Source organism: Budorcas taxicolor, chromosome 23, assembly GCF_023091745.1.
Source record: "Budorcas taxicolor isolate Tak-1 chromosome 23, Takin1.1, whole genome shotgun sequence".
Taxonomy (NCBI): Eukaryota; Metazoa; Chordata; class Mammalia; order Artiodactyla; family Bovidae; genus Budorcas; species Budorcas taxicolor.
The window spans coordinates 44,831,356-44,846,484 of record NC_068932.1 but is presented as its reverse complement, the minus strand read 5'-3'; the positions used below and the strand labels follow the sequence as shown (position 1 = coordinate 44,846,484).

At 45.3% G+C, this 15,129-nt stretch overlaps 1 protein-coding gene across 1 annotated transcript in view; it reads left to right on the top strand.

Moving 5' to 3' along the window:
• Positions 1-15,129, top strand: part of ADAM12 (ADAM metallopeptidase domain 12) — a 336,316-nt gene that overhangs the window by 263,943 nt on the left and 57,244 nt on the right. The window contains exon 12 of the mRNA XM_052660834.1: positions 11,638-11,815. Within this exon, the coding sequence (XP_052516794.1) occupies positions 11,638-11,815 (178 nt within the window). The remainder of the gene's footprint in view (positions 1-11,637; positions 11,816-15,129) is intronic.

The window sequence follows — 15,129 nt, the reverse complement described above, 5'->3', positions numbered from 1 at the left end:
ACCTCAGTTTGCTCACCTGTAAAATAGGAATGATATAGTCTGACTCATCAGGCAGTCCGTGAGCCAGGATGCCCACCAAGCTCCTGGCCCATAGCAGGGCCTGGCTCAAGAGCAGTAACTGCTTTTCATGCTTATTAACACAGACGTTGGAGTGAGATGAAGTCAGTAGTGCCTGAAACTGGGTGGCCTTGCATAGCACCCCAGTCCTGCCAGGCTGCTGCTGACAAAGGCCAGTCACCCCGGGTGCAGACACCACCACCCACCCCAACAGGACGTGCCTCTTGGTCACTCCTGAGTTCTTTGCGTGGTGATTACAAGATTTTATTCCAGGGCATAATTGTGAAAAATCTGAAGATTTTTCTCAAGACGGCCTCAAAACTTTGGGGTTGAAACTTGGCTGAGCAAACTCGTCCCAGCCAAGATCTCTTGCACCTACTGCTGTAAGTAAGCCCTGCATCCCCCCACCCCAGGAAGAGAAGACAGCAACAGCATAAGGCTGCTGCTCCTGGAGGACCTAGGAATGCGTTGAACTGGCCCTGAACTGTGAGTTACTGTTTGTTTTTGGAAAAGTTCTCCAAGCTGGTTTCAGATTTAGTGACAAAGAGTCAGGAGGTCCGTGTTGTCAGAGAACGGGTCGTGTGGAGGGTCAGGTCGATCTGTCTGTGGTCACATTCCCCTCCCAGCTCCCTCCTAGGCCTTGGCTATGGAGGAAAAGGTTGCAGGAATTTGGGGAAATACAGTTTGGAAAAAGTTCCAGGAACTGAGAACCACTGCAACCACACAGCAGGTAACAGTCATCTAAACAGTGGCTTTGTGAGTGTTGGTGGCTCAGCTGGTTGTTTACGCTCCTAAGCCCATGTTCGGGTTCAGCTCACGACAGCCCCGCCCTTTGGGAATGAGCAGCGTCTTTGACGCCACATGTGTGTTAAATTGAGGGATCCTGTTTAACTGCTTGATATGCCTCTGCCTCCTGAATCATCTTTCTCTCGCGTTGACTTGTTCTTGCGGTTTTGCAGTTTAAAGAGGGCTACGTTGGGGCTACAATTGTCATGAAGCCTGCACCCTGTTGGAAAATGTCTCTAAGCACAGGCACTGGCGATCTGTAACTTGAAATAGCCAAAGCGGCACCTCTAAATAAGGAAGAGAAGTACGCATCCTTTCAGGCAAATACTGGCAACTAGCATCCTTGAAATTAACCAAAGACGTTCCCATTTTTGTGTGAGTCTCACCTGTCCTCTCCCTCAACACCCGAAGTAGTTATTGTCATTCCCAATATAGATGTGAAGACTGAGACTTGGGTGTAAGACTGAGCTTTAGTTTCAACAGATGAGTGCTCAGACTTCAGTCTTCCCATTTCGATTCTCCTCCATCTCCTCTGTGCCTTGGAAAGAAGAGCCTCCCAGGCCTGTTGCATCCGTCACTTTCACCGTCAGGAGAAAATAAAACTCCATTCCAGTTGCAGGAAGAAATCAGTGGGAAGCAGAAAGTCAGCAACGTACTTCCCCAAACCAGTATCCCTTTACCATCTAATCATTTCTCAGCTGTAAAAGACGTGAGGTCTTCTTTCTTCATTTCCAATCGATTTAAACAAATCTGGATGAGTTCCCATCCCTGGTTTCCTGCGATGCTGGCTTCTCCTGTCACACAGTTGTGTCAGCTTCAAGCTGTTCTCAGCAGCTGCCCACGTTCTGCCATCCTTCTTGCTGCGGTCACCTGCCTTTCTTTCCTACAGTCAGCATGCGGGCTGTTGTCACCCCCAGAGCTTGGAGCTGGGGAACCCCGGGTTCTTTGGGACCCAGCATGCACTGATTAATGGGCAAGGAAGTCGAAGAAGACGGAGAGCAGTGACCTGCAGCCCCGGTGAATCCGGCCTGATTGCTGCTGCTTGCCCGGGCTGCCTAATTGCCAACAAGAGGAGATTATTCCCAGAGAGCTTTTGCAAGGCAGATAACGCCCGACTTCCACTGTCAGGCTTGATAAATGGTCTTCGTATGATTCACCCCCAGGAATACAGCCGTGAGACGCACAATAGGCTCCTACAAGAAAAGAGCTTTCTGACTGCACATTTGTCAAAGTAAAAGTAACCCCTAATAATGTTTTACTTGGCAGCTTGGTGACGGCTGAAATATTAAGCTGTGACTGCATTTATGGTGGGAAGCCGTAGTGGCATTCCTCTTTTGGAAAGCAGGTTCTGTGTATGTGTTTTCTCCAGAATCAATGCAGCTGTCTGTTTCATCAGCTTTTTATTTCTAATCTTGCGTTCAGCATGGTAAATTTACCCCCAAGGGTCCTTGGTAGTTAAATATTAGGGAAAAGGCAGGCATGTCTTAACTAACAAGGTCACATCTAAGCAGGAGCTGGTCACACTGGCATGGTGTCTGCAAGAAATTCTCTGTGAGCTGAAAGCAGCACTCTTTCCTGGGTCCTTAGGTGTAATCATTTTAAAGCATTCTTGTGCCAAGGGAAAGTATCATGCAAAAGGGCCTCTTTTCTGAATAATTCTCCAGCTTTATTGCTTTGCATCAGCCTGTCACTGCTATATGTCAATTCAATTAGCTGCTGTCCTGACGTATTTGGGATGATTTATGAAAAGTATTAAAAAGCCCATTATGATGAGTTTGCCAAAAGCTCTAGAAGAAACTGAGGCTTGTCTTTTTTAAACTACCCACCATGGGCTGCACAGGATCCTCAATGTCATGAACAACTACATGGCCTAATTCAATGTTCTTTTCATTAATAGTCCAAGGAGTAAGGCTATAAAATAAGGGAACAAAATGAGCTAAATGAAGGCAGAACTCTCCTACTTTGGAGTTTAAAGCGAGTGGGAGGAATTTGCTTCAAAACAGAAACATCTTTCTGTTCAGTCAGAATCTTCTGGCACCTTAAAGTACAACGATTAACCAGTGAAACTGCTCTAATATTTAATGATATTTGAAAATTCATTTGTGATTTGAATTTGACTTTAAGATTCTCATGAAATTTCTAGCACATGCCTGCGGTCATGTAAGGTTTCAAAATGCTGTACATCAAGCTTTTCTTAGAAAAATGGAACCACAGGGGACAACAACTATTTCTAATTTAAATGCAAGAAAAGTGACCTGCAAGGCACCTGGTTTGTATTTCTTAGACTTTATACCATATAAAGTGTGGATTTGCCCATGTATTATCTTTATAGCATTTGAATTTTAAACCTAGGTCATTGCTCCCAATCTTTAATTTTGATCATTTGGTAAATCACCAGCACCATCAACTAATGAATAGACACACAAATTGTGATGTAATCTTACTTCCAATGGAATACTATTCAGTCATTGAGATAAATGAAGTACTAGGAGTGCTACAGCATGGATGACCCTTGAAAACATGTTGAAAGAAGCCAGACATGAGAGGTCACACGTTGGAAGGTTCCATTTACATGAAATGTCCAGACCAGGCAAATCCAGAGAGAGAGAAAGCAGAGCTGTGGTCGACAGGAACTGGAGGAGTGGGGTGAGGGGTGTCTGCTTCATGGGCTGGCTTTTTTTCGGGTTGGGGTAGGGGGCGCTCAGGAAAACGTTCTGGAATAAGTGGTGAGGTTTGTGTAACACCATAAATGTATAAAAGCTGGGGACTGTGTATTTCTAAGGGGTGATTTTTGTCATGTAAATTTTACTTCGGTTTAAAATGAAGTCGCCTGGAGAGCTTGTTGAAACAAAGTCACGGGGCCCCCACCCCTGAGATCTTCCAGGGCAGCAGGTCTAGGTGGGGTCTGAGCACCTCCATTTCTGCTGGATTGCCAGGTGATACTGATGCTGGGACCACTTGAGGGGCTCTGATTCAGGCAGGTGTTGAGTTGAGAGAATGGCTCCTCCTCCGTATGTAAGTCCGAGCATCAAGGCTGTACTGATCACTGTCCATGTCTCAGCAGTTTACTGTGGAAAATCCAGGGCTGAACTGATATCCTCAGTGAGGAAAATGAGTTTTTTAAATAACTACACTTGGGATCAGATTTAGTCTCTGCCATCTCCCAACTATGCTTTGCCTTTTTATTTTGCTTGCTTGTTCTGTCTTGTACAACCCTTTGCAACCCTATGGACTGTAGCCTACCAGGCTTCTCTGTCCGTGGGATTATCCCAGCAAGAATACTGGAGTGAGAACTCTTAAATGCCTTCACCTCATTTGCAAAGTAGGGATAACAAACCTATCTCATGAGGTTGTTTTAAAGTGTAAATTTAAAACAGCATAAAGAAGAAAATATTACTATGAGAAAGTACCCACCGTATCATCTAGCTTAAAGCAGGTTCTCAATAGTTATTCCAAATATATATACATATCAATTCAATGTAATGAATATGCTTATATACTTATATAATTTATACATGTGGATAAATGTGAATAATGTGACTGCATTTCTAGCATTTTAGTTCTATGGGTGGAGAGGCAGCGTGGGGAGTGGGCATGTCCAAGTAGTTCCCTTGACAGAGGCCCAGCAGGGAAAGACGGGGAAGCCTGGAGCCACATTTTAATCATCACAGGATCCTCCTCAGAGCTTTAAAACAGCTGCTTCTCCTGTGAGTGAGCAGATGAATGAAGGAGTCGTGAACACGCCACGCAAAAGGTTTCATTTTGGTGTCATCAGAAGTTCAGAAGCAGGGTTGGTACCTGGGAACCAGGGTGATGAGCTTGGCCATACCAAGCAATTTCCTGGAGTCATTCTTTCGTGAGGCTATGTGTGTAAATCAGGATTCTATTATAGTTAGAGAGATCTAATATTTGGTATCATCAAATTCCCTTATCTCTTGGCCTGAAATCATTTTACTTTTTACTGAAGCATAGTTGATTAATAATGTGTCAATTTCTGCTGTACAGCAAAATGAATCAGCTATACATTCTTATCCTTTTCTGTTACTGGTTTATTACAAGATGTTGGATATAGTTCTCTATGCTATACAGTAAGGCCTTGTTGTTTATCCATTCCCTCTATATACTAGTTTACATTTGTTAACCCCAAACTCCCTGTCTACCCCTCCCTCACCTCCCACCTTGGCAACCACAAGTCCATTCTGTGTCTGCGAGCTTGTTTTGTAGATAAGTCCCTTAGTGTCATATTTTAGATTCCACAGGTAAGTGCATCATACGGCATTTGTCTTTCTTTCTGATTGACTTCACTTAGTATGATAATCCCTGGTTGCTGCAAATGGCATTCTTCTGTTCTTTTTTATGGCTGAGTAATACACCATGACCTGCCTCTTGAGAAACCTATATGCAGGTCAGGAAGCAACAGTTAGAACCAGGCATGGAACAACAGACTGGTTCCAAATAGGAAAAGGAGTACGTCAAGGCTGTATGTTGTCACCCTACATCATGAGAAATGCTGGGCTGGAAGAAGCACAAGCTGGAATCAAGATTGCCAGGAGAACTATCAATAACCTCAGATATGCAGATGACATCACCCTTATGGCAGAAAGTGAAGAGGAACTAAAAAGCCTCTTGATGAAAGGGAAAGAAGAGAGTGAAAAAGTTGGCTTAAAGCTCAACATTCAGAAAACGAAGATCATGGCGTCTGGTCTCATCACTTCATGGGAAATAGATGGGGAAACAGTGGAAACAGTGTCAGACTTTATTTTGGGGAGCTCCAAAATCACTGCAGATGGTGATTGCAGCCATGAAATTAAAAGATGCTTACTCATTGGAAGGAACGTTATGACTAACCTAGATAGCATATTCAAAAGCAGAGATATTACTTTGCCAACAAAGGTCCGTCTAGTCAAGGCTATGGTTTTTCCAGTGGTCATGTGTGGATGTGAGAGTTGGACTGTGAAGAAAGCTGAGTGCCGAAGAATTGATGCTTTTGAACTACAAGGAGATCCAACCAGTCCATCCTAAAGGAGATCAGTCCTGGGTGTTCACTGGAAGGACTGATACTGAAGCTGAAACTCCAGTACTTTGGCCACCTCATGCGAAGAGTTGACTCCTTGAAAAAGACCCTGATGCTGGGAGGGATTGGGGGCAGGAGGAGAAGGGGATGACAGAGGATGAGATGGCTGAATGGCATCACCAACTCGATGGACATGAGTTTGGGGGGACTCCGGGAATTGGTGATGGACAGGGAGGCCTGGCGTGCTGCGATTCATGGGGTCGCAAAGAGTCGGACATGACTGAGCGACTGAACTGAAGTGAATACACCATGGATGTGCCATGTCTTTATCTGTTCCTCTGCCGATGGATATTTAGGTTGCTTCCAAGTCTTGGCTATTGTGAATAGTGATGCTATGAACATAGGAGTGATTGTATCTTTTTTAATCCAGTTTTGTTTGGATGTATGCCCAGGAGTGGGATTGCTTGATCATACGGTAACTCTAGTTTTTTTGAGAAACCTCCATACTGTTCTCTGTAGGGGCTACACCAGTTTATATTCCTACCAACAGTGTAGGAGGGTTCCCTTTTCTCCGCACCTTGTCCAGTATTGTTAGTTGTAGATTTTGTAATGGTGGCTGTTCTGACCGGTGAGAGGTGGTACTTCATTGTAGTTTTGATTTGCATGAAATCATTTTAGATGACCGAATTCTGTCTCTTTTGGGGGCACACTGGGTTAGATATAGTTTTTAGGTACTCTCCTCTTCCTTCCCACACACTGGTTAACCAAGAGGATTCCAGCATAAGAAGGGAGTTGATGGGCAGACCCTTGTCAATCAAAACTAGTTTTCTTTAAAAAAAAAAAAAAAAAGGTGGGGGAGGGAATATTACCTTAAGCAGTTATCAGTGCCTGGTCCATGCAGGGCAATGCTCCTCCCCACCTTTAATGATGTCCCATGGTCGTCTTTTGCCATCGAATTGACCTCAGAGGGCCTAGGAGTCTTCTCTGGGGAGGCGGTCGCTCCTCTGGGTATGTGTCACTGAAAGAAGAACCTGGTGCTGTCTGCTGAACAAAGTCCTCTAGGACCGTCACACCAGCCATACCCCTTTGCACTGGCTCCTCCCTCTGCCTAGAACATTTTTCCTCCAGGTGCGCCCAGCTTCTTCCTTCACATCCCAAATGCCTGCCTTCCTGTGTGGTCTTCCCTGATCATCCTCCCCTAAGAGGTCAAGACCTCCTATATCCTTCCCCCCCGACCTGTCTTCTTTTTCTCCTTCATGTTACCTTCTGTATTATCTGTCTGCCACACCAGATGCAAGCTCCACCATGGCCAAGATTTGGGTGTGTGTTTTATTCACTCCTGCCTCTCCAGGACCTGGTACAATGCTTAGCACTCAGGTGTTGAATAAATACTTGCAGAATAATTGAATGATGAGTGGCAGGTTACTCTGCTCTTATTCCTCCAAAGCCTGACTTTCTTGAAATGCCCCCCAATAGGGCTCAGGAATATTCTATCAGAGAGAAATAGTCACCTGTTCCCCATGATGAGAAATCATGAAAGGATGAAGGCAGGTGCAGAACGCTCCCTGGCCACATTGCCATTTGTCATCAAATGAGAGGTCTTGGAGGATGCAAGTGGCCTTTTTCCACTCTCCCTTAGAGGGGAAATGTTGACCAGTCCCCACGGAGAGGACAGGAAGGTATGGGGAAGGGTTGCAGCCTTCCTAAGGGGCCGCCCTGGGGTCCCTTGGAGCGAGTCAGGAAGGTCCAGATCGGAGGGAAAGACGCCCCACTCACATGTGCTCGGGGCAGGAGCCCTGAGCCGGCAGCTGGTGGAGGTTTTCCCTGTACTGACTTTGAAGTCAGGTGCCGCGCTGGTGAAGCCGGGCCGTGTGGTTTAAGACCCGGCTCTGCGCTGGGAGTGATAGAACAAAGGACCGGCGTCGGTGACCTCTTCCACACCTCCCGCAGTGCTGCTCCGCTGTTAAAACAGGGGCCTCTCTGTGACAGCCTAGAGGCGCGGGATGGGGTGGGCGGAGGGGGTGCAAGAGCGAGCGGATGTCTGGGTACCCACGGCTGATTCATGCTGATGTATGGCAGAAACCAACGCAACGTTGTAAAGCAATCATCCTCCAGTTAAAAGCAAAGTTAAAAGACAAGCAGACAGAGGCACCTCAAGGAATTAGTGCCCGGACGCTCTTCCTCAGAGCAAGGTCGGGAAGCTGTGAATTGCATGGATGTTATCCGTGACACTTAACAAGAAAAAACTTTTAAGAGCATCTGGGCTTTGTCCTTCAACAGAATAGGGGCAAGAAAAAAAAAACAAGAAACGTACTGTTACACAGATTACTCGACTCTTATCTGACCATACCCAGCACAGACACGGAAAGAGTCGTTTTTTGCTACTAGTGATCTGTTCTCCTCCCACAGATGCTCTGAATTTAAATGCTGAACTTACACTGATCTCATTCATCTTGTTTCTGTTCCTTTTTTAATGTCAACCCCCGCTAAAAAAAAAAATCAAAATATTTATTTTGAAAGACAGTGAGATGGGAGGGCTTGTCGGAGCTCTGCCTGGAGCTGGTCTCAGCCCTGCACACGTCTTGCTGCCTTGGAAACTGGGTGGCTGATAACCCCTCCTTCACTGGGCTTCTCTCAGCTGCTGTGAATCTTGGTGTAAACCCTTCCCAAGGTTCACAGTCGATCCAAGTGTCTCTCCTAACTCCCTGTTACCATTTTCTGGAAATCAGTTTCCTCCCAGAATGAACTGGTGAGCTCTCATCACAACACCTGGTTGGGCATTGTTGGCATGAGAGTGAAATTTAGCCTCCGGGATCAGGCCTGAGATGGGGCATTCTGGGAAAAGCTCACACAGGAGAAGGTTCAATCTCTTCTACTGCAAAGGACTATTTTCTATCCTCTGTGCAATACATCGTATTTTCCACACAAAGCCCTTCTCAATGGACAGAATTACTCTTTCTTATGGTTCATCATCTGAAGCTATTCAGCATCACTTTGATACCAGGAGTAATCAGTCTGTCTGCCCAGGAAAGTTACAGAGTTCAAAAGGAACTTTGTTACAGCACTCCAGATAAGTCTTGGTTTATTGCTGGTGTATCCGAGAGCAAGACTTTACATGTATTAATTTGCCTGTAGATTAGAATTATGCTTCAGAGTTAATAACCTGAGATAGAGAGAAAACATTTGGGGAGGTAGCAGGGTTACCCGTTTGGCCCTGGAACTCATCACAGGCTTGAAATATTTCCAGATTCAGTCATTGAATGGTGGCCAGTCTGTCATCCTCAGGGAGACGGAGCAGCACGCATTGGTTTGGCCAGTTGACTGGGATCTAATTATAGTGTCATCCTCTAAACGTCAGCATGGGAGAGGATGCTTGGGCTTGCTGGTGGGCAGGCTCTGCTGCCTCACTAAGTAATAAAACTTGGGTTTCTCGTGGGCTTAGCCCTTATAATTGCTGCCTAAGACATGGGAAAATGCATGTGTAAAAGAGTCAGATGTTCTGTAAATGTTAGGGAACGCTAGGAGGTGTAGGAAGAACCCCCAGTTTCCAGTGGCATACCGTCCTAGGCGGGGGTTCCCTTCCATGTGCGGCCGTGGGGCTCTGCGCTGTGCGGTGAGTTGGGACCAGGTGATGTTCTGCCTCATCCCCTGCTAGGATGCTAGAATGCTCTGAGCTCAGGGAAGAGGAAAGAATAGCCACTTAATTGCACGCCATTTCACCCCTGCTAATTCCGTCACCAAGAATTGTCACACAGCCCGTCCAGGTGTGAGGGGGCTGGCACACCCCTCGCGGCCAGGGAAGGGGGAGATTGAGCTTTGCGGGGAAATCGGCCAACTTGACCACATCCCTTTGCAGGCCTGGTTTGTACAGACAAGAGCAGGACCCGCGCTTCTGACCTCTGTTCTTTTAAGGCTGTGCCTGAGGAGACAGCAATTTGCCCTTCATGGGTCCAAACCAGCATCAGCTGTGCTCTGACCATCATCCCCTGTGGAGATTATGTCTGTGAAGCCAGGGAGCTGATAAGCTCAGTCATTTGCACCTTCCGCCTGCCTCAGGGTAGCAACTGCCTTTATTACTTTTTAACTGAAGTATAGCTGATTTACAATGTTGCATTAGTTTCTAGTGTACAGCAAAGTAATTCAGTTATATATACTTTTTGATTCTTTTCATTATAGGTTATTAAAAGATACTGTATTAATACGTCATTCCCTGTGTTATATATTAGGTCTTGTTGGTTTTGTTGTTCAGTTGCATCCAACTGTTTGCAACCCCATGGGCTACAGCACACAAGGCTTCCCTATCCATCACCAGCTCGCAGAGCTTGCTCAAACTCATGTCCATCGAGTCGGTGATGCCATCTAGCCATCTCATGCCCTGTCATCCCCTTCTTCTTCTGCCTTCAATCTTTCCCAGCATCAGGGTCTTTTTCCAATGAATCGGATCTTTACATCAAGTGGCCAAAGTATTGGAGCTTCAGCATCAGTTCATCCAGTGAATATTCAGGGTTGATTTCCTTTAGGTTTGATGGTTTGATCTTGCAGCCCAAGGGACTCTCAAGAATCTTCTCCTTGTTGGTTATCTGTTTTATATATAGTAGTTTGTTATCTGCTAACCCCAATCCCCTAATTTATCCCTCTCTCCCTTCTGCTTTGGCAACCATCGATTTGTTTTCTATGTCTGAGAGTCTACTTCTGTAAATAAGTTTATTTTTATCATTTTTTATATTCCACATATAAGTGATATCAGATGATTGGTCTTTCTCTGACTTCTTTTAGTATGGTAATCTCTACATCCATCCATGTTGGTGCAGATGGCATTGTTCATCCTTTTTATGGCTGAGTAATATTCCCTCGTACACATATGCACCACACCTTCTTTATCCATTCATCTGTTGATAAACACTTAGGTTATTTCCACATGTTGGCTATTGTAAATAGTGCCGCTACAAACATAGGGTGCATGTGTCTTTTTAAAATTAGTCTTCATCTTTTCTGGATATATATCCAGGAGCGGGATTGCAGAATCATATGGTGACTCTGTTTTTAGTGTTTTTAAGGGCCCTCCATGCTGTTCTCCTTAGTAGCTACACCAATTTACATTCCCACCAACAGTGTAGGAGGGTTCCCTCTTCTCCACACCCTCTCCAGCCTTTATTATGTGTAGACTTTCTGATGATGGCCATTCTGAGCAATGAAGTTAGAAAACTTCCTCACATAGTTATCTTACAAGCTACAGGTCCTAAGTCTTCACTCTCCATTGTATCATTTCACACAGAACTATTAATGATGTCTGTAATGAGACACTGTCTAGAGTTGTCGATTTGAAAACCATCCAAAGGTCATTTCTTTGGGAATAAAGCGCTTGTGGCTTAGATGGTAAAGAATCTGCCTGCAATGCAGGAGACCCAGGTTCCCTCTCTGAGTCAGGAAGATCCCCTGGAGAAGGGAATGGCAAACCACTCCAGTATTCTCGCCTGGAGAATTCCATGGACAGAGAGGAGCCTGGCAGGCTATATTTCATGGGATCACAAAGAGTCAAGATATGACCGAGCCGGTAACACATCCTCATTCAGTGGTGCTGGAACGGTGCAGGATTGGACTGCAGGGTTTAGCTGAAGGTGCCTCATTTTAGAGCATTCAAGCTTTTGTTCACTGAGAGAGTGACCACCCGCCCAGATGATGTCCGTGGGTACCATGGACATCACACACACTGGCACAAGAAGCGTGATGCACAGGCCATTCTGTTCCCTGACGACTGACATCCTGCCTCCTTCCTGCAGGTTCCCATTCCCCATGATGTTCAGCAGCTGCAGCAGGAAGGACCTGGAGGCCAGCCTGCAGAAGGGCATGGGCATGTGTCTGTTCAACCTGCCGGAAGTGAAGCAGTCCTTCGGGGGCCAGAAGTGCGGGAATGGATATGTTGAAGAAGGAGAAGAGTGTGACTGTGGGGAACCGGAGGTAAGAGAAACATTGACAGAACATTTGTCTCACGTTTATGGCTGGGCCAACCAGCAAGAATTTGAAGGAATTGTGCCGCAGAATGAATAGTGCTGGAGAATCAGGGTGGAAGAGTCCTAGGGCCACCTTGAGCAAGCTTCATAAGCCAGGATGGCCTTCTTGAATGCTAAATATTGCGTAGAATTAAGTTGTATCACTGGTTTAAAGAGATAAAGAATCTTTTCTGTTGAAGGACACGGCAGCCTCGGGAAGATGAGGACAAGAACAATGAAAAAGCATTTAGCTTTGAATTTGACAGAGAAGAAAGCCTTGGAATACTGGCTTCAGATGGCTCTTAAGCCCCAAGTCTTTCTCTGTGCAAGGTGTGCAGCCCGAGGGGAATTTGAATAAGCAGCGTTCATGTTTAACCAAGAGCTGCCTCCCAAGTTGAAATTCTACCCTTGTCTCCGCAGCCTCCTCTGTGTATGTGACCCGAGGCTCCCAGTCTCCTGCCTCTCAGCTTGTCAGCTTTCAGAAGCAGTAAGTGAGAGCAGAGCATATTTTTAATCCAGGAAAAGGCTTAGTTCACCCTGCTTTCCAGCCACTGTCAGGACATTTTTGTGCTTCCATAGGGCCCAGTGTAAAGTTAATCAACATCAAAATTGTAGCAGCCATTTTTTTTTTAATCTCTGAATAATCTTGGGAAGGAGAGAGAAAGGGCACAGCGAGACAGCCTGGTAAAACAAGAGCCGCCTCAAAGTTTGGAGGATGTTGTGTTTAGAATAAATCAGTTACCCGTTTGCATAGCAGGCTGTCTATATACGTGGCAGTCCCTCTCTGGGAGCTTATGCAAGCTGCAGTGGTCGACAAATTCCGAGTGGGTATTAGCTAAATTCACAAATGGGCCTGGTGAGGGCTTAGGAAGAGCACATCTTGGAGGGCTGCTCTGAAAAGGGGATTCTAGGATGGAAGGAGACTTGTGCTGAGATTCTGAGACTTCCCTTGCATCGCTGTGTTCATCAGACAAACAGCTGGTTGTGGACTGCTCATCGTATCCCACCCTCTCTAAGCCTCTGAGCTTTTCCATGGCAGCAGGAATAACCTTAGACTCTATCTGACCATTCCTGTAAGAATATTGAGAGTGAATATAAGTGCTCGGGGACTGGGGTTGACGAGGCAGCTTGATCAAGTGCCAAATTCAGGATTCGCCCAGGGTCACAGCGCTGTCCATGAGGGTGTTTAATTTTGCTCACAGCACACAAAGCTTGGTTACTATGCAGGAACAAAATCCTAATTATGGCCTTACAGAAACTCTTTTTGATGAGTGGAGAAAAACTTGAAACCATCTTGGGATGGGTTATACAAAGGGGAAATTGTTCAGAGATTTTTTTTTTTCTAATTGCTTAAAGGAAAAAAAAAAACAGTTTAAATTACTCCTGTTTCTCAGGAGAGGTCAGGTTGACTTGAAATGGTTTATCTTTTGTTTGAGCTCCTTGTAATTGTTTATTAATTTAAATAAATTTGGCAGCTCTCCCTGAAGCCATGAACTCTCAGGTTTGGGATGACTCTATTAGCAGCGTCATTTATTCCATAGACCAGCATGGCCACCGGCATCCCTGCCTCCCTCCACATCAGCAGGGTTAATGTCGCCACGGTTACCATTTCCACCACATCACTGTTGTCATTTCCACCACCGCGGCATCTTCACCTCCACTACCATCACCAGCATCGCATCAGCAAATCCTTGAGTGCCTGAGATTTGCCGTTGATATTGTGACCTTCTCTTTTACCCCCATCAAGGAGTCACTCAGCTTTGACAGGGGGTTTGCTGTCTCTCCAGGCAATTTATTGCCTTGCAGGACAGCTTTTGATGAACTCACACTCCTTGCTTAGGCAGAGCTATACTCTTCCTGCATGTCATTCTGTGTGTAGGGCCCTCGTTTAATAAGTCCTTGATATCTGAAGAGAACTCTCATTCTCTTCATCCAGAGTTCTTTCTCCCAAGAAATCTTTGAAAGTCACGGGCAAGCTTTTTGCCTCAATTTTTAGTTTTCTAATTCTTATTTTTTTTAATTTGTTTACTTTTTAAGATCACACTGTGCTCTGATGGTATGAAAGCCCATTTCCAGTTTCCAGACTGACCAATACTGTGGTGATCCTGGGTTCTTTATTCCCCTACTTGGCACTCAAGCACTGTAGATAACCATCATGGCTTTGTTTCCTATCAGCCCATGCATCCCCTGGACCATAACGCACTCTGGTGTCACCACCGCGGTGAGTTAATGGGTCAGAACCACTGCCCCAGCTCACGACAGGACCCAGCTTCTGCTCCCAGAAATAATGGCCGCCCTTTTCAAGAAGATGCATTATTGTCTCAGCCCAGTTCATGGTGCCTGAGAACCTCTGTCTACTACCTACAACCCAAGAATGACAATTAGGGCATTTGCTGAAAATCCTCGCACGGCTTCATTCCTCTTCCGTCGATGGAGGCTGAGCGTTCGTCGACTCTGTTGAACTTCTCTATTGAACACTAAAATAATAGCTGCATCAACAGATGAAGCATTTGTCTCTTCTGATAAACAGAGTTCTGCAGAAGAAATAGATTCTGGGTAGTTAAAAGGCAAGTGAGTGCTGAAGCCTTGAGTCCAGGACATTAGATTTATATCCACCATAAGGGTATCCTGACAACTCGCTCATTCTTCCAAGCTAATAGGGTTGAAAAAGCAGCCTTATCTCCTTGTTTAAAGTCAATTGCATGCCAGTAGCTTGCAAATATCTTTTAAACTTAGTTATCTTGCTCACATTATCAATCCCTTTTGAAGTCAAAACCATGCTACTTGGCTTCATTTCCATTTGAACTTCTGTGTATATTATTTAGCAGTTTCCTTGGGAGTGGGGGGCGGGGCGGGCGGAGATAGGGGCCTGGTTCTTAAAGAGTCTTACAAACCAGTTTTAGGATGGCTGATTTACCTTAGAAGTGCAAGGGAGTGTGTAATCTGTCATTGGCCCACGTGTCATTAGAAGAGCCATTTAGGCCATACGCACAGGACAGCATCCTTATGCCTGTGGTGACAGTGATCAGCAGTACCACCGATGGACTCCGTTTATAAAAACACAACAAGTTCCTGAATGTTTTAGGCTTGTAAATCCATGAGTTGGAATTCCTAACTGTCCTGAAAGTTACAGTGTTGGCTTCTGGTTGGCAGTTTTCTTCTACTGTGTATATTGCACACTCTGGATGTTTATGAAGTCCTTGAGCAAATTTAAAATTAAATAACCTGGGGTGTATGTGAAATAGAAGTGAGCAGTCACTGGGAACATCATTCATAAAGTTT